Source organism: Hyperoodon ampullatus (assembly GCF_949752795.1).
Source record: "Hyperoodon ampullatus genome assembly, chromosome: 19".
Lineage (NCBI taxonomy): Eukaryota > Metazoa > Chordata > Mammalia > Artiodactyla > Ziphiidae > Hyperoodon > Hyperoodon ampullatus.
Window position 1 is genome coordinate 47,458,023 of NC_136932.1, and position 20,064 is coordinate 47,478,086.

Sequence of the window (20,064 nt, forward strand, 5' to 3'; positions counted from 1 at the left end):
ACAGCTGCCAGCTCTTTGGTGCCTGTGAAAATTGTCACGTGTGGTCCTTAGAGTAGCCTCTGAGGTAGGGGTGACCGTCCCCATTCTGTAGGTAAGGAGTCAGGAGCTCAGAGATCACTTGCCTAAGGTCACACTGCTTGTGAGTGGCCAGGCCAGCCAGGACTAAAAACCTAGTCTGCCAGGCTCCAGAGCAGCACCGTCACCCAGCCCTGCTCACAGGGGTGTCCTGGGGCCCCTCCAGGTGACCTGGAGTGCGCTGGACATATGCCAGCCACGCCCGTGTGGCCCTGGCGGGACAGGGAGCTCCATGTGCAGGACTGGCTCTGGGTCCTGAGGAACAGAGCCCTGGGGACATGAGTCACCCACAGATGTTGCCTGGAGCTACCTGCTGAGGACACTGTCCCTTCCCTAAAGGCCCCCAAAAAATCAAACACCCCCTTTTCTGTGAAATCCCATTACCCACTCCCCTGATCCTGCCACCCCTCCAGAGCAGGCCTAGGATCCGGGACCACCAGGCGTCCTCTGACGCCCGAGGAGCTCGCTGCTGCGGAGGGAGGTCTGGATGTGGACCAGTTGGCCTGGGGCGTGCTGGCAGCTCTCGGGGTTCTCAGCCTAGCAGTGCCCACGAGCAGGAGGTGCCCCGTGGAGCGATGTCCTCCTCCTCCCCCCACCTTCCCCCAGCTCCATCCCAGGGCTGCCGCAGCCCAGTTTCCTGCTGTCGGGAATCAGCCTAGGGTTTGTCTGGGAACTCTGGAATCTTGGAGCAACAGGAGAATCTGCCTCACCGCGCCCAGGCAGATTACTGTTTAGCTCTTGCACATTCCCCAGAGTTCTTCCTCTTCACGGAAGCACATGTGACACGGGGGCTCCATGGGGACCCCGACCAGCCCAGGGCCCTGACTGGAGGGTAACTGGGCCTCAGGAAGCCCCTGCTGTCAGGTGCAGCATCTTCCCAGGCCTTCTGGAAACCTCGTGAGGACGGTACTTTTATTATGGATAAGTTCTTCCTCTTCCTCTGTAACTTTATCTAAAAAATATAAAAGAAACTGGCTCAGAAGGGTTTCTGATGTGACTTTGGTTCTCCCAGCCAGGGAATGATGGCTCCAGGTGGGGTGAGAGGTTGCCTTCCAGCACCTTCCAGCAGCCATCCCTGCTTGCCTCCCTTCCTGAGCTGTCTGGGATCAGAGCAGGCTGTCCCCCAACCTCAGCGGCGCTGCCTCCCCACCCCACCCAGTGCCACACTCAGCCGTTCCCTGGAGGGCCAGGGAGAGTGGAAGCTGGGCTGGGACCCAGGCCCCCAGGAAGGAGCACGGGTGACAGGGCCACTTTTGTCCAGGAAAAAAGCCAAACTGGTACCATCCCAGACTAACCAAGGTATACAGTTAGTTACTTTTCTTATAGCTGTCTTTATATTATTTAAATTGGGGGGGGAACTACAGATCTTAGTGGGATGTAACCCGGTTGTATAGATAAGTGGAAACTGCATTTAATACACCTAACCTACCAAACATCCTAACTTCGCCTAGAATACCTTAAACAAAATCACCCAGCACAAAGCCTATTTTTAAATTAAGTGTTGGATAGCTCATGTAATTGATTGAACGCTGTACCAAAAGTGAAAAACAATGGTTGTAAGCATATCAGTGGTTCACCCCCGTGATCGGGTGGCTGGCGGGGAGCCGCGGCTGCCCAGCATCGGGAGAGCGTCAGACCACACATCACTAGCCCAGGAAAAGAGCAAAATTCCAACTTTGAAGTACAGTTTCTACGGAATGCCTATCACTTTCACTCCATTGTAAAGTCAAAAAAATCGTAGGTCGAGCCATCGTAAGTTGGAGGACCGGCTGCACTAGAAATGGTTTTGAAGTTGTAGTTAAAATTTCCACTTGCCTTGGGCAACCAGTTGTGGCTTGAATGAAGAGGTGTTGACGTAGGGATAGCAGCCGTTTTTTAAGAGAAAAGGCTGGCGTGCCGGGAGCGTGTGTGCACACGTGTGTAGCAGAGGGGGGTGTCAGGGTGGATGAGGGGCTGGGACTTGGCGCGTCGGGAGCCTGGCTCCAGGTCTCAGGTCCCTCTGTAGCCGGGAAGTTCCAGGCAGTCCCCTCCCTCTCCGAGTCTCATCTTCCCTGAGTGTCAGATGGAGAAGATGAATCCTTCATCCTGCCCTGTTCACCCCCCGGAGCTCTCCCAGGGCTGCTGTGAGAGGTGAACGGTGTGTGTGGGAGGCAGACAGGATGCTTTGTCAAGTGTGAAGGGCCGGACAGGTGTGGACTCTGCTTAGTCAGAGGGTAAAAATATGCCCAGGAGGGGTTGGTCTAGTTGGGAGGGAGGGACCCCTGTGGGGTGTCTGACCCCTCCTGCCGCCCCTGCTGTGGCTGAGACAGGCCACCCGAGACCACTCTTTCCACCCCGGGCAGGGCCTTGGGCCAGGTGTCAGGAGTTATGGGTATGTCGCCGTGGGACCTCAGGTGAGGGGGTTGGTCCCCACCTGTGTACCATGGGTTGGGTGTTGGGAACAGAGTGCCTGGCAGAAACGCGGCCTCCGTATCTCAGTGTCCAGTGAGGCAGACGTGAGTTGGCCAGAAGCCAAGCCAGATGCTTAATCACAGGCGCTGGGCTCCACTTGGCCCCCCGCCGGCCTTCTGGGGGCAGGGTGGGCGGCAGCCTCTTGCGGACCCCTGCTGACGCGGTTCCAGGGGGAAAGCATGGGCGTTGGTGACTCACAGTCCAGTCCCAGCCCTGCCACTGACTCCCACGCGGCCCCAAGCAAGTCACTTCACCTCCCTACACAGAAGGGGAAGGAGACCCACCTTTCAGGGCTGTGAAGAGGAGAAGAAACACCCACTTGCAAAGTGACCAAGCCCCCTTGTGAGCCACAGAGCAGGGACTCGCAGCCAGTGCTGCCTTTCCCCTGCCATGTGTCTGGGAGGGTGAAAAGCTGCAGGTGGAGGAACAGAACACACGCCTTGCTTCTCCACGAGCCCCAGCTCTCCACGGAGGGCCTCTCTCCGGGTGACCACACACTAGCCCGGACCACTCCCTGCTGGGGGCCGGAAGGGGGCGGCATGTGGAAGTCGCAGCATTAGGCAGAGTGCCTGGGCTTCATAATTAGTAATGTGTTCCTGTGATGCGTCTCTCCTCATGGTCCCCATGGGGTTTGAAAAATCCGTGAAGCGTGGGTTGCATCAGCGATAAATGGAACCAAGCGAGCGGTGGCCAGAGGCAGGTGGGCCCCTCTGCCTACCGGCCGGTGGACTTCCAGCAGGTTACTCTCTGAGCCTTGACTTCCTCGTTCGTAAAATAAGGATGGGATATAAAGCAGAAACTAACACACCGTTGTAAAGCAATTATACTCCAATAAAGATGTAAAAAAAAAAAAAAGATGAAGAGTATCCACAATATATGATATGGAGCACAGAATGATTAAATAGTAATGATGTAAGCTGTCCTTGTCAGGGGAATATTTAATGTTATACACAGGGGGGTGTCATGGTGCTGTTAAAAAAAAAAAAAATAGGGATGGGAATCCCTGTCCTGAAGGGCCATGAAGCCCAAATGGGGTAATATATTAGTTCCTAACTCCGTCTCCGGAACTCGGTGGTGGTTCTGTAAATGTTGGTTTCCCTTTCTTTCTACTGGGACAGCTTCGGGCTTGCAGACAAGAGCTCACTTAGGACACAAGATTTGATAAGGTTGGGAGCTGTGTGGGATTGATTAGTGACACGTAGGTGCAAAGGGCCGCGTGAACACTCTGGGGGAGTTTAATTACACAGCCCCTCGGCCTCCACAGTCAGAGGCTCCTGGCTGCCTGATGCCGGCTTTATTGGTCCATCTGGTGCTCAGCCCGAGTCATGGCACAGGCAGGAGCCAAGCTCATTAATTGCCATCTATTCTTAGCGCTGGCGTGTGTCTTGGTGGGGACAGACCCCCTGGACAGCTGCACACGTCTGGGCGGGCACAGCCAAGCCGCTCGCTGACCACCTTCCTTGGATGTCCCTGATCCTGTTCTTGTCTGAGATGCCCCGAGGCTTTTCACAGCCCTTGTTACTGTTACTCTTCTTGTGGTCCTGGGGCTGGAGGACGCACCTTTAACGGGGGCCCTGCCAGCCCTAGCTAAGGAGCACGCTGAAGAACCTGGGGAATCGTTGACATCTCCAGTGGGAGCAGGTGGAGGCTGTCACCTCCAAGGTTCCTACCTCCTCAGGGGCAAAGCAGCCCCGAGAAATGGTCTGTAGAGGTCTGCCCCTCGGACTAGGTAAACTCTGAATAAAGCCAGAGCTCTTCTCCTGTAAGATGGGTTTAGCAAAAGGTTTGGGCAAATCTTTATGGTGCGCTGACATTGCCGGGCAGGGTGCTAGGCACCGAGGACCAGTCCAAAGCTCAGACTTGGAAGACCTAGAATTCTTGCTCCCCAGCTTGGCTGTGACAGGGCCGGGGCAGATCTGAGGCCTAGACTTATCCACTGAGGTCCTGCTGTGACACAGCGATCCCTCTGTAAGATTCCATGGCCATTCTCAACTTACAGAGGCCAGAACTGAGGTTCAGAGATGCTGTTTGACATGCCCAGAACCGTGGGGGGCAGACCCCATGCTGGGCAGTCCCTGTATCACGCTGCATCAAACTCTGCTAGGTCAGAGTCATTGTCATTGGGGCTGTGTCTTTTTAATCACTAAGAAGCCGCCTCGGAGTCACTTGGCTTCCTGTGCAGACTTTGTGTTGGGGACCCTGCCAAGTAGCCCAGGTGCCCTGGATAATGCAGCTGGCCTGGCTGTGGCCCTTCTCCATGGAAGGCTGTCCCGGAGGTTCCCACCCCTCACTGGCCTTGCACGAGAGGTACCCGAGGTGAATCATCTGCCAGGGTCTCATACCCGAGGTTTCAGTGTCTGGGCTTCCCGGCTTCCCCGGGCTTCCCCGGCCCTGCTGGCGTCCTTGCGCTCTGAGGAGCAGTGCTGAGCCTCGGGGAGCCAGGCTCACTCGCGCTGCCCCCCTCTGTCTTCCCCAGGGCAGCGAGGTGCCAGACCCCACCTTTGCTGATGGCGAGCTCCTCCCCAGGGAGTCCGGCTTCTTTCCTGTGGATGAGGACGAGGCCATGACGCTGGCCCCGCCCGAGGGCCCCCAGGAGTCGGACATGGACGGCCCCACGGAGAGCACCCGGAGCCTGGAGGGGCCGGTCGGGATTCCCGTCGAGGAGAAGGATGCAGGGCTGGGGGGCCTGTTCCTTCCAGAGGACAAGTGAGTTAAAACTGCCTGGAGCTCCACTTGTTGGGAGAAGGTGATGGTCACGGCCGGAGATTTGGAGAGGGAGGAGAGGGCTTCCGGTATCAGTCTTACCATTTGAAATTGTCAATTTTTAATCATGTTCGACCTTCAAGAAAAAGGCAAGTTCATATGTTTCAACCTAGTATATTTCCCCAGTGCAGGGGTTCGCAAACCCAAGGGTGTCTGGGAATCACACTGTTGAGGAGGGGCCCTTTGGAGCTGTTCATCCGTGTTGCTTCCCGGGGGCGGTCCATCCGCTGCACTGCTGACCAGCCAGCCCGAGGACAGCTGGTCCTGGTCGTATGGCTAATCATCTGCCACCTGATCGTTCCGGTTGTTATCTGGGGCCAGTCATGGCCCCAGGAGGCAGCCAGCAGCAGGTGCCGAGAGATTTAGTAAAATTTACAGGAGAAAGAAGTGAGGAATGTGACTAATTCAACCCGAGGTGCTAAGGAGCCCAAGGACAGATAAATAAGTGAATAAATAAAATAAGGTGGAGATACCCAGCGACTTGATCTTCAGCGCCCTGTCATTAACGCTGTGATTCTTAGATGGAAACCAGGGTTCCTCTGGGGCACAGTTTTAAAATCACTGTTTCCCACTCTTTGCACAGGCTTATCAGTAGGTTGGAGAGATCCCAGTTTATGAGTAAGGATACACAGAAACTGCTGCACAACGACTCAAGGGAAGATATGTTTTGGCAGGTGATGAGTTAGTTGCACTTCTTTGTTCTTAGGTTGTAGACAGCGTTCAGCCAGGCACTGACTCTGTCCCAGGCCACACTGGGTCACCCGTGAGAGGCCTGGGGTCTCTGACCTGTGTTCTGTGGCATTAGGCTTCTTTGGACTAGAAATCCGCTCTGTGGACTAGGAGAAGCATCCTGCCTACAGGCTCATTGTTGTTTATTTTTAAACCTCATTCATTGTTGGAGCATAAGCACTTACACAGGACTTGAAAAAGGGAGGAAAAGTGAGAATGAAGGGCAAATAACTTACTTTACTCGTGGTCCCACCACCCAAACCCAGGACCTCTTACCATTTAAATATTTTTATTTCCTGCTTTACCTTCTTCTGTGTAGACCCTTTACATGCTTAGACTTATTATGTCTAAAATTTTATATCTAACTTTTAGTTTAATTTTTAGTTTTTAATTTTTAAAACTTCAAAATAATTTTTTTGTTTAGTTTTTAGTTTTAATTTTCAGTACGTTCTTCAAAAAAAACTTTCGCTTTTAATTTTTCCACATTACTGCCAGTATTTTTTACAAACCTATCCACAATGATTTGAGAGTCCATACTTTATGTGACCATTTCATTTACTGATATATAGTATAATTTAACAGCTAATTCAGTGTAGCTGTCCGTACACCATTAAGCTGTAAGCAGTGTTTGGCTGCTCTAGGGCATCGGTTTGAACATCTCTCGTGCGGAAACCTTTTCTGTGGTGAGGTGTTTCCCTTAGGATAAGGTCCCGAGAGTGTGCTTACCAGGTCAAGAAGTACAGGCTTCATCAGGCTCCTGGTATCTTGGCGCCCGTGGACCTCCTGGAAGGTGTGGCCAGTTTGGGCCCCGCAGGCTGTGGTGGCGCCTCGTTCACAGCTGACCCTTGTCTTACACTCAGGTCCCTGGGCCACACTCCGTCCGTGACCACGTCGGACCTCTCCACACACTCCACCACCTCACTCATCAGCAACGAGGAGCAGTTTGAAGACTACGGGGAGGCGGATGACGTGGACTGTGCCCCCAGCAGCCCCTGCCCCGACGACGAGACCAGGACCAACGTCTACTCGGACCTGGGGTCGTCGGTGTCCTCCAGGTGGCCCCTTGGTCTGGAGTGGCATTTGGGGTCTAGGAAAAGTGGCAGAACCTGTCCAGCCTCATCCTAGCGGGGGTTCAGCTGGCAGAGTCGTGAGCTAACTGGGTTCTGCTCCTGTAGTGGTGGGGGGGGCCGGGGGGCGGTGCTGCCTTTGCACCCTGATTGGGGGTCTGGAATTCCTCCTTCCTTCTGTCTTGGGGAAGAAACACAACCACCCTGGAAGGCCGAAGGCTCCAAGTGGCGTATTGATACCTTTCCACGCAGCTGAGTCATTGCTCTGACCTTAGCTCTCAGTTGCCTTCTCTGTGAAATGGGTACAACTCATTGGCTTCCTCTCTTTGAGAGCGCTGGAGGAGGGAGATCTATTGCTGTAGTTCCACTCCCCACCCCCCCACCCCCAAACACACACACACACACACACACACACACCCACCCACCCACCTCACAGGTTTTGGAGAATCTAGTAATAAGCTCGGCAGGACGGGGCAGGGCACCAGACTGGACAGCAGTTCAGAAGGTGATTTCTTTCCCTCTCGTGACCCAGCGCGGGGCAGACCCCTAGGAAGACGCGGCACGCGTACAACAGCGAATTGCTGGATGTTTACTGCTCTCAGTGCTGCAAGAAAATCAACCTGCTCAATGATCTGGAAGCCCGACTGAAAAACCTGAAGGCCAACAGGTGAGGCTCCGGGGCCCAGCATAGGGGCGGGTGGGGTGGGGTGGGGACCAGAGGGGGAAGCAGCGGGGAAGGTGGCTGTGCTCTGTCCTGGCAGGTGATCGGGGGCTGCTGCTCAGGGCCAAGCTGATGAGTGAGGGCAGGAAAAAGCCTCGCCCGCGCTTTGATCTCTTGCAGCCGGGGCAGAGGAGGGAGTGGGCTGAAGGCCTCTGTTCAACCATCCCCTCCTCTCTCTCCCCCCACCCCCCTCTCTGTCTCTAGCCCCAACCGGAAGATCTCTAGCACCGCCTTTGGACGGTAAGGCCTCCCTCAGGGTAGTGCGGGTTGAACGCGGTCCCCTTTCACTGTGCTCCTGCTGCCAGGGTGGCCGACTCCGTGCCAGCAGCCCACACCCAGCCAGTGCCCTGCGTGCGTCTGCACGTGCAGAGGGGGCCGAGGCGGCCCCGGCGGTGCAGGCAGAGGAAGCTCCGCTTGCGAGAACGCGGGGCCGGCCTCCTCGCCAGCCCCATCCCTCGTCCCTTCTGCCCCTCTGGCAGCGGGCGGCCTCTCCAAGCCCTCCGTTGCCCCCGCCTCAGGCAGGCACACCAGGGGTGCCCTGAGAGACACAGCCGCCCTCACGGCTGCCGGTGCCTTTCCCTGGGCTCCGGAGCTGGCAGCTCTACCAGCAGAGGCCCTGGGCTTCCCGCTGGCAGAGATGGGGCGTGAGTGTCCCCGCCGGAGCCGGTCCCTCTGCTGCAGGTTAAGTCCTGCACAGCTGACCTCCTGGGCCTGCCAGGGTCCCGCTCCCGCTCTCCTGCAGACTCGCCCCAGTTCCACACCCAGGGCTCTGGGAGCTGCCAGCAAGTGTCCAGGAGCTGGCGTGGGACAGTCTCTTGGCTGAGACCCTGGCTGCTGGCTGGGAGGGGGAAGCGGCTGGGTTCTGCCTCAGGCAAGAGTTACCTGGACAGCAGTGCCCGTTTCCTGTCCCACCCACCGACCCACCGTCCTCCCGTCCTGCAAAGCCTGGGTGGGTCTCCCTCCCCCTGCCCACCACCTGGGTCCCCAGAGATATAGCGGGAGCCGGCTGTGTGGTCTCAGGGGGCCCAGGCCCTCTGCTGGGGCTGTGGTGCCAGGCTGCCTGCACGGGGCGGTTTTCCAGGTGGAAGGGGCCAGGGGTGGGGGGCTCCTCCACCAGCTCTGGTCTGTGGCAGCTGCCCGCTGGAACACCGGTGTGCACAGCGTACTGACGCAGCGGGAAAGAGCTCTGATGGGTTGGCCATGTCTGCCGGGGCTCAGGAGCCCCGCCTGCCGTCCTCGGAGCAGGACGATCTCTTGGGTTCAGAAGTCAGGCCACTCTGCTCCCCTGACTGGGTGAGGGCACCCTCCCTGGGGTCCCGGGTGCTCCCCCAGCCCATAGCCTGAGTCTGGACCCCAGTCTCCCCAGGGCCCCTGCAGCCAGACATGCCTCCCCCCACCGTGTGCAGGCAGCTCATGCACAGCAGCAACTTCAGCAGCAGCAATGGCAGCACCGAGGACCTGTTCCGGGACAGCATCGACTCCTGTGACAACGACATCACTGAGAAGGTGGGCCTGGGCGGGCCGGCAGGGACACAATATGGGCATGCCCCCTGGGGTGGGGGAGGGGCTCCTGACGGCTGCCTGGGGACTTGGGAGACCCTGTCCCTGCCCAGGAGTTGGGGATAGGTGACCCCGATCACACGGGCACATCCACCCCCGGCCCCACCTAGCACGACTCTTCACTCACACAGTCACGCGGGGGTCCTAGCCGTCAGTCCCACCATCGTTAGGTTCTCAGTCCTGTGGACTTAAAGGTTTCCTCCGCCCCACCCCTGCCCCCCTACGGTAGGTGAGTTTTCTGGAAAAAAAGGTGACAGAGCTGGAGAATGACAGCCTGACCAACGGGGACCTGAAGAGCAAGCTGAAGCAGGAGAACACACAGCTGGTGCACAGGTCAGGCCCGGCCTTGGCTGAGACGCGGGCATGGAGGGTGGTCCGTGTTACTGAGCCCCCAGGAGAAGCTGGGCGGCGTGAGGTGGGGTGGGTTACCTGTAGGTCCTTCTAGCTCTGAGGGTCTGTGATACGTCAGCCCCTGGCTGTGGGCCCTGCCCACGCTGGGTGCCCAGGAGGACAGGTCTTTGGGGACAGGGAGACGGGCAGAGCTTGACCTCGGCCCCCCAGTTCTGCAGCCCCAACTCAGGTGAAAGGGAGGAGTTGGGATCCATTTCCTGTCTCTCTCTGTCCCACAACGATGAGAGCCTGACCTCCCTTCTGGGGGAGAAGCTCTGAAGAGGGAGAGGCTGGTGCGAGTTGGGGGTTCACACCTGCCACCAGTGGGGAAGGGTCCAGGCATTGCTGCGCCCTCCACCCAGCAGGCCCACTGACCGTGACTCAGTGCGGTGGTGCGTGTATGGTGTAGTCCTCACAGGATGGCATAAAACTTGGTAAACTGATCCCCGTCCAGGGTCTGGTCCTCAACCTTGTAGCGCCCAAAGATGAGTCCTCTTGTACACCCCAGAAGTTCAGCTCCATGGAGGGACTGTTGCCAGTGAAAGGTGCCCCAGACTGATATACCAACTAGGCCGCCAGTAGTGGGGTTACGATGTCCACAGTGGGGCCTGGCCTTACCCGGCTCTGGCAGGCTCACCACCAGCCAGGATGTGCCTATCTTTGCAGTCAGGGTGCCCAGTGAGCTGAGCTATTGATCAGAGGGGGACCAGCTGGGAAAGAAGGGAGCAAAAAGGGTAGGTGAGGCCTGAGGGCTGTTTGAACCACTCTGGCGAGGCCACCCCTCTGTGCCCACCCTGGGAGAACCCCTTCAACTGCCAGGGCTGCCCCCTCCCGGCTCGGGTGGCGGATGTGGCTGGCACGCCTCTCCTTAGATGCCGTGGGGTCCCTTGTTCATCTGTCAGCAAAGCTGCCAGCCCACAGTCGGGGTGTCAGGGTCTTGGGGTCCGGGGCTCCCAGTGGTCGCAGCCTGGGTCGGGGGAGGAGAGTCAGGCCACGAGAGCTTGCCCTGCACTGGAGTCCTTGCCCCTCTCCTCAGGGTGCACGAACTGGAGGAGATGGTGAAGGATCAGGAGACCACGGCCGAGCAGGCCCTGGAGGAGGAGGCTCGGCGCCACCGTGAGGCCTACAGCAAGCTGGAACGGGAGCGCAGCACGGAGATCGAGCTGCTGAACACCAGGTGGGCCCATGGGATGGCCCAGTGCCCTCCGCCCTCTGATGCGCCCTCACACCCAGCTCTCGCCCTGTGGGCGGGCGCCGTTCCCATTGTATGGATGGGAAAACTGAGCCCCAAGGGGAAGCCTCCTGTAAATCTACTTTTGATACTTGAACACATGGATGTGTTCTCTAGGAAGCAGGTAAAAGAATGTTCCTAGTAGGTACAACTGGAAACAACGCTTGTCTATCGATAGAAGAATAGGTTAAAAAAAAACCCACAGTGGTCTTGCCCTGAGTCCTGTACTGGGTCTGATGTCCAGGCTTGGAGCGCCCCCTGCTGTCAGATTCTTCCCGACCCTGAACACTTGGGCACACTGACCCCAGGCCCCAGGGACCAAGGATAAGCAGGGCTGCTCCTGGGCCTCAGATATGGCTGTTGGAACCTGCGGTAGGCAGAGAGAGGAGGACGGACCTGGGAGTCTGGCTTGGTCACCCGTTAGCTCCATGACGTTGGACATACTCGGTCACTCTCTGGGCCTCAGTATCCATCTGTCAGCCCTCCCTGGAGAGTGACCAGGAAGGCAGGTCGGCTGATGCACGTCAGAACACTGCACACAGGTGAGGGCTCTGATGATGCCAAGGCCCTCCCCCGACACAGGCCAGGGAGGCCCCCTGGGCCCCTGGCAGAGAGGATGGCTGCCCCTGCTCTTCTCAGGCCCCCTGTGGCCCCGGTCTCTGAGCTGAGCCCCCGGAGTCTGACAGGTCCAGCCAGGGTGGAGGGTGGGTTGGGAGGTGGGCTCCCTCCTTGTACCTCACAGCTGGCAGGCAGGTGGTCCCCTGCCTGCTGAGGTCAAGCAGGCCCAAAGGAACTTGGTGGGCCAGACCCCTGTGCAGCTGGGTGAGACCTCCCAACTCCCCGGTGCCTGAGACCAGCTTTGTCCCCTTTATCAACCAGGGCTTCATCTTAAGTTTCCACGGGTGTTCTAGAAGCTGCTGTTTTGCATCTGTTTCTTAATGAGGCAGGTACCTCATTAAGCATCACGTTCTCTGCCTGCTTCTGACAGCCGGCCAGTTGGTTGGCCTGGGAGAGGTGGCTGGGACGCAGGTGGTGGAAGAAGACCGTGGGAGTGTGGACCAGGGCCGAGGCCGAGCACTGTCCCCTAACCCGTGCCCCTGTCCAACTCCAGGGGGCGCTGTTCCCACAGACGCTGCAGGCAGCGCTCCCAGAGTCTGCAGTGTGCTTTGTGCCTCAAGAGAGGTGGCCTCGTCGGGGGGTGGGGGGGTGGTCTGAATCCCCCTTAGGCCCTGGCCCAGGGGCTTCTCCTGGGGAGCCCAGAGGGCAGTAGGGGCCAGGAAGCCCTCTCTCCACGAAGGAAGGAGGACATGACAGTGGGAAGGAGTGGGAATGCCCTACCAGAAGTGGCCCTGCACTCACCTACCCCTCTTCTCAGGTCACTGAAAACTGACCTGGACAGTCCCTGGTGAACATTAACCCAGAGGAACCACTGCCCGTGGGCGTCAGAGGCAGCTGCAGTGAGCACTTGGAGGGCAGAGCCCTGGGGGAGATGCGGGGGAGGAGGTCGCCTTCCAGTGGTGAATCCTAACAGGAGGGCCCTGCCCCGGAGGACTCTCCATTAGCAGAGGAGAGTCCACTGCCTACCCCCTCCCCAACCCCGGGGGGGTTTCAGGCCCTAAGCAGTATGCAGAAAGAACCTTATCTTCTTATTCATTCACAAACAAGTGTTTCCTTTTATCCAAAAATAATAATAACTCAGGGTCTTTACTATTTTGCCTTGGATGACAGGAAGCTCAAAGCCATATTACCATTTGGAACAATTATTCATATTCTCCCTCTCTTTCTCTCTCTCTCTCTCTCTCATTTCTGGTATGTACCCTCCAGGGAGTGGAGAATTGCTGCAAACTCAAATTGTAAGGGAATCTCCATTTTTTACATTCTTGTCCTTCTCCTTTCCCCAGGGTGCAGCAATTAGAGGAAGAAAATACCGAGCTTAGAACGACAGTGACTCGGCTGAAGTCACAAACAGAGAAGCTGGATGAGGTAAGCAGCAGGTCCAGGCATCGCTCAGACTTGGATCTTGAGCCAAATCCACAGAGAGCCTGCTGCGCTGGCCATCGGAGGCCTTTAGTTTCTAGTTTCTGAAATTCTAATAAAATTGCTCTAGCCAAAAAAAAAAAAAAAAAAAAGGCATCAAACATGGATAATCATTCATTTTTCCATATTTCTTATTTTCCAGATTTTCTGTAGTCAATGTCTATTTCCTTGTATTACGGGGGAAAATAAAAAAAGAAAGAGGTTAGCTTCTGTTTGGGGTCTTACCTTCTTTTTTTAAAAATTCTATTTATTTATTTATTTAGTTTTGGCTGCATTGGGTCTTTGTTGCTGTGCACGGGCTTTCTGTAGTTGCAGCGAGCAGGGGCTACTCTTCCTTGCGGTGCGCCAGCTTCTCATTGCGGTGGCCTCTCTTGTGCAGCACGGGCTCTAGGCTCACAGACTTCAGTAGTTGTGGCTCACAGGCTTAGTTGCTCCACGGCATGTGGAATCTTCCCAGACTAGGGCTCGAACCCGTGTCCCCTGCATTGGTGGGCGGATTCTTAACCAATGCGCCACCAGGGAAGTCCAGGGTGTCTTACCTTCTTATTCAGGTCCATCTGGCATCATTGAAGGGCTTCAAAGACCTGAGATTTTTCTAGCTGTGTCTCTAGACTCCTAGGAGATCTGGCCATTTCTTCAATCCGTGCCTCGGAGGGCTCTGTCCAAGGGCTGATCTGATGGCCCATTTGTCGAGGTGGCTGCCCCGGCCCCCAGCAAAGCCCCTGGGGCACAGCGGGCCCCCTGGGAACTCTCCCCCTGCCCCGGTCTCCCCGGCTCCAGGAGCGGCAGCGCATGTCCGACCGGCTGGAGGACACCAGCCTGCGGCTCAAGGATGAGATGGACCTTTACAAGCGCATGATGGACAAGCTGCGGCAGAACCGCCTTGAGTTCCAGAAGGAGCGGGAAGCGACGCAGGAGGTGGGTCCCGGGCCGGCAGGTGCCAGGGCTCCCCCCACCCCCGCATGCCCCGCGCCCCTGTTCCCGCCAACCAGCCTCTTGCCCCCGCAGCTCATCGAGGACTTGCGCAAGGAGTTGGAGCACCTGCAGATGTACAAGCTGGACTGTGAGCGGCCGGGCAGGGGCCGCGGCTCGTCCTCCGGCCTGGGCGAGTTCAATGCCAGGGCCCGAGAGGTGGAGCTGGAGCATGAGGTCAAGCGGCTCAAGCAGGTGGGCCCTGGGAGCCTCTGACCCACGGGATAAGGTGTCCAAGTCCCCTCCGGGTGGGTCTCCTGTGAGGGGCCGAGAGCCGTAGCGCCCCCTTCCCCGACGAAACTGCCTGCTCTTCCCGACACCCTCGTCAGGGCTGCTGGTCCCCGTCTCACAGCTCAGCCAAGGCAGTTGGAAATCCCAGGGGCTCTGCTCAGCATCCGTGAAAAGAAGCAGACACCAGTCTTCTGTCCTGGGCACATGGGGTGTGGGAGGAGACTCTACCCAGCCACCCAGTAGTGCCTCGCTGCGTTGGGTTCTCCCAGGAGCAGACCCTGCGCCCAGGATTCCATTTCAGATGGTTTCCGGAAGCACTCCCATGATTGGAGACCAGTTGGGGGTGGGGGAAGCGGGATCAGGATAGGGCAGTGACCCAGCGAGGGCATGATGGTGCGGGAAGCCTGCACCCAGGGACTCTGAGTTGACCACCCCCCGACCCCCGGAAGCAGAGGTGCTGGAGGTTCTGCTCCCACAGCAATCCTAAACCCCAGCCCTTCTCAGCCACGAGGGGGCGCCCTAGGCCCCAAGTGTGAGCAGTTAGGAGCCTTTAGGCAAAAGCTAGAGTGCAGGGCTGGTCACCAGGGTCTGGGCAGGACAGTACTGGGCCTGCCGTACTCAGGAGCGAGGGTGCCCCTGGAAAGAACTCCCAAGAGCGGGATTCCTGAGCCCGGCTGCAGGAGGAGCCACGGAGATGAGCTGACCTGCCAGCCCAGAGATCCAGAGCATCACTTCTCCTCACCAAGGGCCAGTGTTGGAGAAGGAGCCGCTGGGTGGGCGGTGTCCTCACACAGGGCCTTCGGGGCCCCTCTTCTGACTCACTCACCTCCAGGGAGGAAGGGGTGGCCTGGAGCCATGCCCCTGTCTGGAGACTTGGCTCCCTGAGCAGGGCTGTTAACTCCTTCTCAGACCCCCAGGACCTCCCAGGACCCAGCCCTCGTCCCCCTCAAGCGTGGCAGATGCCACGTCATCTGTGGGTGCCCTGAACGGGCCGTGTCACATGCCCAAGGGGTGGAGAGGGTGCTGGTGGCAGTCAGGGCACAGTGGATGCAGAGAAGTGGGTTCCGGTGGGAGCTGGTATTGCCTTTGTCCCCCTCCCCAGGAGAATCATAAGCTGCGGGATCAGAATGACGACTTGAACGGGCAGATCTTGAGCCTCAGCCTCTACGAAGCGAAGAACCTCTTTGCCACCCAGACCAAAGCCCAGTCGCTGGCTGCGGAAATAGACACAGCCTCTCGTGATGAGGTAATGTGCCCACCGGCTCTTGCCGTGGAGCCTGGCTCCGCATCTGCGAGTCCTGCCCCATCTCACCTGTCTCGATGACAAGCCTCGGGCTGCCCAGGGCCTGGCCCCTCGACGTCCCCATCTGCAGTGACCCCGAGTGACAGGGTAGAGTGGTGAGGCAAGGAGGCTGCAGGTGGAGTTAAATCCGCTCTGATTTCCTATACGTGGTGGGAGGAGCATGGGTTTGGGAGCAGAACGGAGTTTTGAGTCTTCGCTCTGCCAGGAACGTGCCGAAATGGCCAGTTGATTTCATCAACTTATAATCCAGGGGAGGCTGGACGACCCCTCCCCCAAGTCAAGAGGGGAAGGACGCTGGCGTTTCTCGGGCACCTGCTTGCAGTATGTCTTCACCTAATCTTCTGAGAACTCGAAGGCTCTCTGAACACCTGCCTGTCACAGATCGGGAGATCAGGACACAAGATCACCCAGCTTACGGAGGGAGAGGGACCCAGGTCTCTAGCTGCAAAGCCCACTCTTTCTGCCCCACTGGGGTGTGCTTATGAAAGATCAGGCCTCCGAAATTCCCAGATTAGATTTCAACACGAACATGAGTCACTGATCCCTTACCCTGTGCTTGGGACACACAGCTAAGATCTGGCCCCTGGGCCTCAAGGAGCTCCCATGTGAGCTGGGCACCAGCCTCCAGCCTGCGGGCAGAGGCAGCATTTCAGTTACAGCCTAAAGGACACGGCAGGAGTCGACCTGGAGAAGGACAGTGGCAGGGCCGGAGGGTGGTGAGAGGGACATTCCAGGCAGAGGAAACAGCTGGCAGTCTTAAGGACTTTGGATGTCACTCCTGATTATAAATGCCTCTGGCCAGTGTTCTCTACCTTTATCAGAAAATCACCCATACCTGGACTCCTCCATGGGCCAGTGATATGAGACTCTCTGGGGGTGTGGCCTGGGTATTTAACCCTCCCTGGGTGTGACGCCCTAGACGCGTGCCCTGGCTCCGAGCGCTGAGGCTGGTCTTGGGGCACTGCCCGCACCCCAGCCCCGGCCCGGCCTCTCACCTCTCTTTCTTGTTCCCTTCAGCTCATGGAAGCCCTAAAAGAGCAGGAGGAGATCAACTTCCGGCTGAGGCAGTACATGGACAAGATTATCCTTGCCATCCTGGACCACAATCCCTCCATCCTCGAGATCAAACACTGAGACAAGGGGCCTGGCTGCAGAGCGGCCTCGGGACCCCTGGACCCCAGGATTAAGGGCCAGATCCTGCCTGAGGCTGCAGCCCAGGCCGGGCTCCCACGCACACTGTAAATGTGTCTCTGGCCATGGTGGTGTAACGTGTACCGGTGTGTATGTGGGGAGGCCATGTGCACAGCAAGGGGTGAGCGTGGGCCGTGGCCGCGGGCGCCATCTGCGCTGTGAGCCGTCCTTGCACTTTGTGGTCCCTTTGCGAGGGGCAGAGGGTCCCCGAGGTGGGCGGGGGCGAGGTCGGCGGTCAGGAGTTACTGTAGTGACGAGAGCTGGAAGCTTGTGTTTCAGATACTGGATAAAATGATTCTACCTCTGGGGACCAGGATTAAAAAGTACTCCAGTGAGACAGGCTCTTCCACCGCATCCCTGTTTCCCCCTGGGAGTGGGAGCAAAATTACGATCTTTTCCAGGAGTTCAAATGCCTCACCAACCTCTTCGGCCACCTTTCAGGCCAGGTGCTTGAGCTCGGAGAGGAAGAAGGAGCGTATGGGGGGAACGTGTAGGGGCCCCTCACGAGCCCCCCCACCCCCAGCCGGCAGCCCGTGTGAGGCTTGTGCACAGTGTGTCCCAAGGACTCAGGTTTGTGGAGGAGCTGGCGGGGCGACCTTCATCCTGAGAATTCTTGGCGTTTTGAGAGTTCCCTGCAAACTTCTCCCTCCCTGCTCACGTACCTCCCCCTCTCTGTCTTTTTTGTTTTTTAAGACAGTGAAAAAGAAGCAGCGTTCACCTGGGTGTACATGAAGGGTTAAAAGAAAGGGAAAGGAGGCTGGGGACAGTCTCAGGCACGTGTTGGCGTTGGGCAACCAAAGACACGATTTTCGGGCGGGAGCACGCTCAGGTCCCTTTCCCGTGGATGCCTTTTAAGAGAGGACATGGATGGACCCTCTCGACAGCTCCCTCGGGCTAGAAGTGGGCCTTGCTTACCTGTCCCTGGTGATGGCCTTGGGTTTGGGTTTTCAGAATCCAGGCTCTGGGCTTGGCTCAGTTGGGTGGTGAGGGCCCCGTGTTCCAGCCTTTAGAAACACACCTGTACTCGGGTCTCAGCTGCGGGAACAAACGCTGTGCTGGTGGGAGAGACAGTTGTGGAAGTTGCAGGGAAACCTTAGTCTTCCATCCTGGTGACACGTGGTGGAAACTCACCCTCTGGATCTTTCATGTGATGTTTTGTTCTAGGTGTCTGGGAGTAGATATGGTACTTTCCTTTGAGTTTTCCAATGTGTCTCAGTTTTGTATGGCTTGTGAATTGTTTCCTTAATCCAAATACATATAAACAATGTATGGTCTTATTCCCCCCCCTGCAGTTTCTTGTTTCCTTCAGCACTTCTAGTGTGAACAGGAAAGCTTGGGCATCTTGGGGAGGGGTGTATGCAAAGGAGAGAGGGCAGGAGAGGGTGAAGAGGGGACCTAGGGCCTCGAGTGTGTTCCCGCTCACAGAGCAGGGCTATGGCCAGGACTGATCTTCATCCCATTCCAGTCAACGTTTGCTTTTGTTGGATTTCGTGATTTCTTTCTAAGCGTAGGTAGGCATGGGATTTGTTTCCTGCAGCAAATCATGGGGCTGCATTGGTCTGATCCAGGACTTTGGGGCTGCCCACACCAGGAAGATGAGGGCAGGGGTCAGTCTCCTGGGAGTCTCTCAACCCCCGAAGGACACTGGTCTCCTTGGGCCCCCCAGGGGTCTGAGCAGAAGCAGCGGTGGAACGAAGGCACGAGGAGTGGGTCTCTTGAGAATTTGCTAGTCGGAAGGAATGGCATGAGTTAAAGGACAGGAAAGATGATGAATCACGAGGTGGCTTTGGTCTGGGTTTTATATGGGGAGGCATCCTGCAGAGAGGCCAGCCGGATCCGGATCCTGGTCTGTGGGGGACTCGCCCCAGGGATAAGCATTTTATGTGTACCTGTTGATGTGCTGTTTAGCCGCCCTGATGTGGAATTCCAGGGGAGGCCGCAGAGGCCTGAGTTAATAAAGTCACAATGTGGGAAGGAATCTCCGCCAAGGGGAAAGCGGTGGAAGAAGCTGTCAGCCTGCAGGGGGCGCCACGGGAGCGGACTCCCGCGGGAAGCGCTCGTCGGGAAGGCCCCTCGGGACCTGGTCTCTGGAACGGGCTGGCTGTAAAATGAGACTTGAGTTCCACTTAACACACGCCCCATGTTAAATCCAACCTTCTCACTTCAGCCAGAATGTATCAGATTGGCTTTTTAAGAGCCTGTAGCTTTTTAGCCTGAGGGGGGCAGATGCCGGAGGGGTCCCAGCCCCACAGCCTCTGAGCAGGTTCCAGAGCTGGACTGACTGGTCCAGGTGGGGCAGAACTGCTCTCTTCCTGTGTTTTCTCCTTCCTTTGTTTTCCGGTGGAGGGTTCTGCTTTTCTCTCTCAGCTGCGGGGCTGCTAGATAGTATACAGGATGCCCAGTGAAATCTGAATTTCAGGTAAGCAAATGACTTTCAGTAGGTGTTCCCTGCAGTACTTGGGACACATTTTAAATGGAGAAGCTTTTAAAATTCTGATAACTGGGCCCAGTCCCCAGAGGTTCTGATTCCGTCGGTGTGGGGTGTGGCCCAGGCATCAGTGGTGTTGTTTTTTTAAAGAATTCCCCAGGTGATTATAATTTAACTGGGTGCCCCATGTGGGTTTTGGTTTTGCCGAGCCTGGCAACTGTACCAAGTAGGGATTACGGTAACTTGTGTGAAGTTTAGAGGTGTTTGGGGGTGTGGGGGGTAGGCCCTGCAGCAGATTCACATTTTACATGACTCGGGGCTATCCTTGCATTCAATCAGGGCCCCAGCAAAATTCGTTGAACCAGCAAGTGTTTAAAAAAAAAAAAATTAACTTTGAATTGCCAGAGTTAGGCAAGCTATCTTAAATGCGTAGATTCTTCAAGAATTGTCAGAGGGAAATTATCCTTTATCTATAAATATCTAATACACTTTATTTCTCACCTATTAAAAACACAAAGCTGGACAACCTCCCAAAGTACCTGGGCCTGAAACAGGGGTTCTCAACTTGGGCTGTGCATTGGAATCACCTGGGGAGATATTTTAACTGCTGCTGCCTGAGCCCCCAGAGATTTGGATTTAATTGGTGTGGGTGTGGCCCAGGCACCCAGGTGATGGTAATGTGGAGACAAGGAGGTTGCTGGCCGGAGGCAGAGAAAACCTCTGTTGGGCTTGTTAACCCAGGTGCGGGTTCTCCTGCTGGGATGTTGGTGGCTTTTCCTGTAATGATGTCGGGTGGTGAGACGTTAGCCGACCCCTCGCCCCCCAGGACGGGAGGCCAGATGCCTTCAGGAGTGGGTGGATCCAGCTGTTTTCATTAGCCTAGGGGTTAGCGAACCCGAGTGGGCCGGTCTCTGC

The 20,064-nt window shown here is 56.9% G+C and overlaps 1 protein-coding gene across 1 annotated transcript in view; it reads left to right on the forward strand.

Annotated features, from left to right (window-relative positions):
- The window catches only part of RAB11FIP4 (RAB11 family interacting protein 4), a 38,062-nt gene extending 20,067 nt beyond the window's left edge, over positions 1-17,995 (forward strand). The window contains exons 2-13 of the mRNA XM_079725784.1: positions 5,003-5,232; positions 6,879-7,073; positions 7,618-7,752; positions 8,011-8,046; positions 9,213-9,312; positions 9,596-9,699; positions 10,793-10,933; positions 12,889-12,970; positions 13,805-13,942; positions 14,033-14,191; positions 15,330-15,473; positions 16,548-17,995. Coding sequence (XP_079581910.1) covers positions 5,003-5,232; positions 6,879-7,073; positions 7,618-7,752; positions 8,011-8,046; positions 9,213-9,312; positions 9,596-9,699; positions 10,793-10,933; positions 12,889-12,970; positions 13,805-13,942; positions 14,033-14,191; positions 15,330-15,473; positions 16,548-16,664 — 1,581 coding nt within the window. The 3' untranslated portion in view covers positions 16,665-17,995. The remainder of the gene's footprint in view (positions 1-5,002; positions 5,233-6,878; positions 7,074-7,617; positions 7,753-8,010; positions 8,047-9,212; positions 9,313-9,595; positions 9,700-10,792; positions 10,934-12,888; positions 12,971-13,804; positions 13,943-14,032; positions 14,192-15,329; positions 15,474-16,547) is intronic.
- Positions 17,996-20,064: the final 2,069 nt, after the last annotated feature.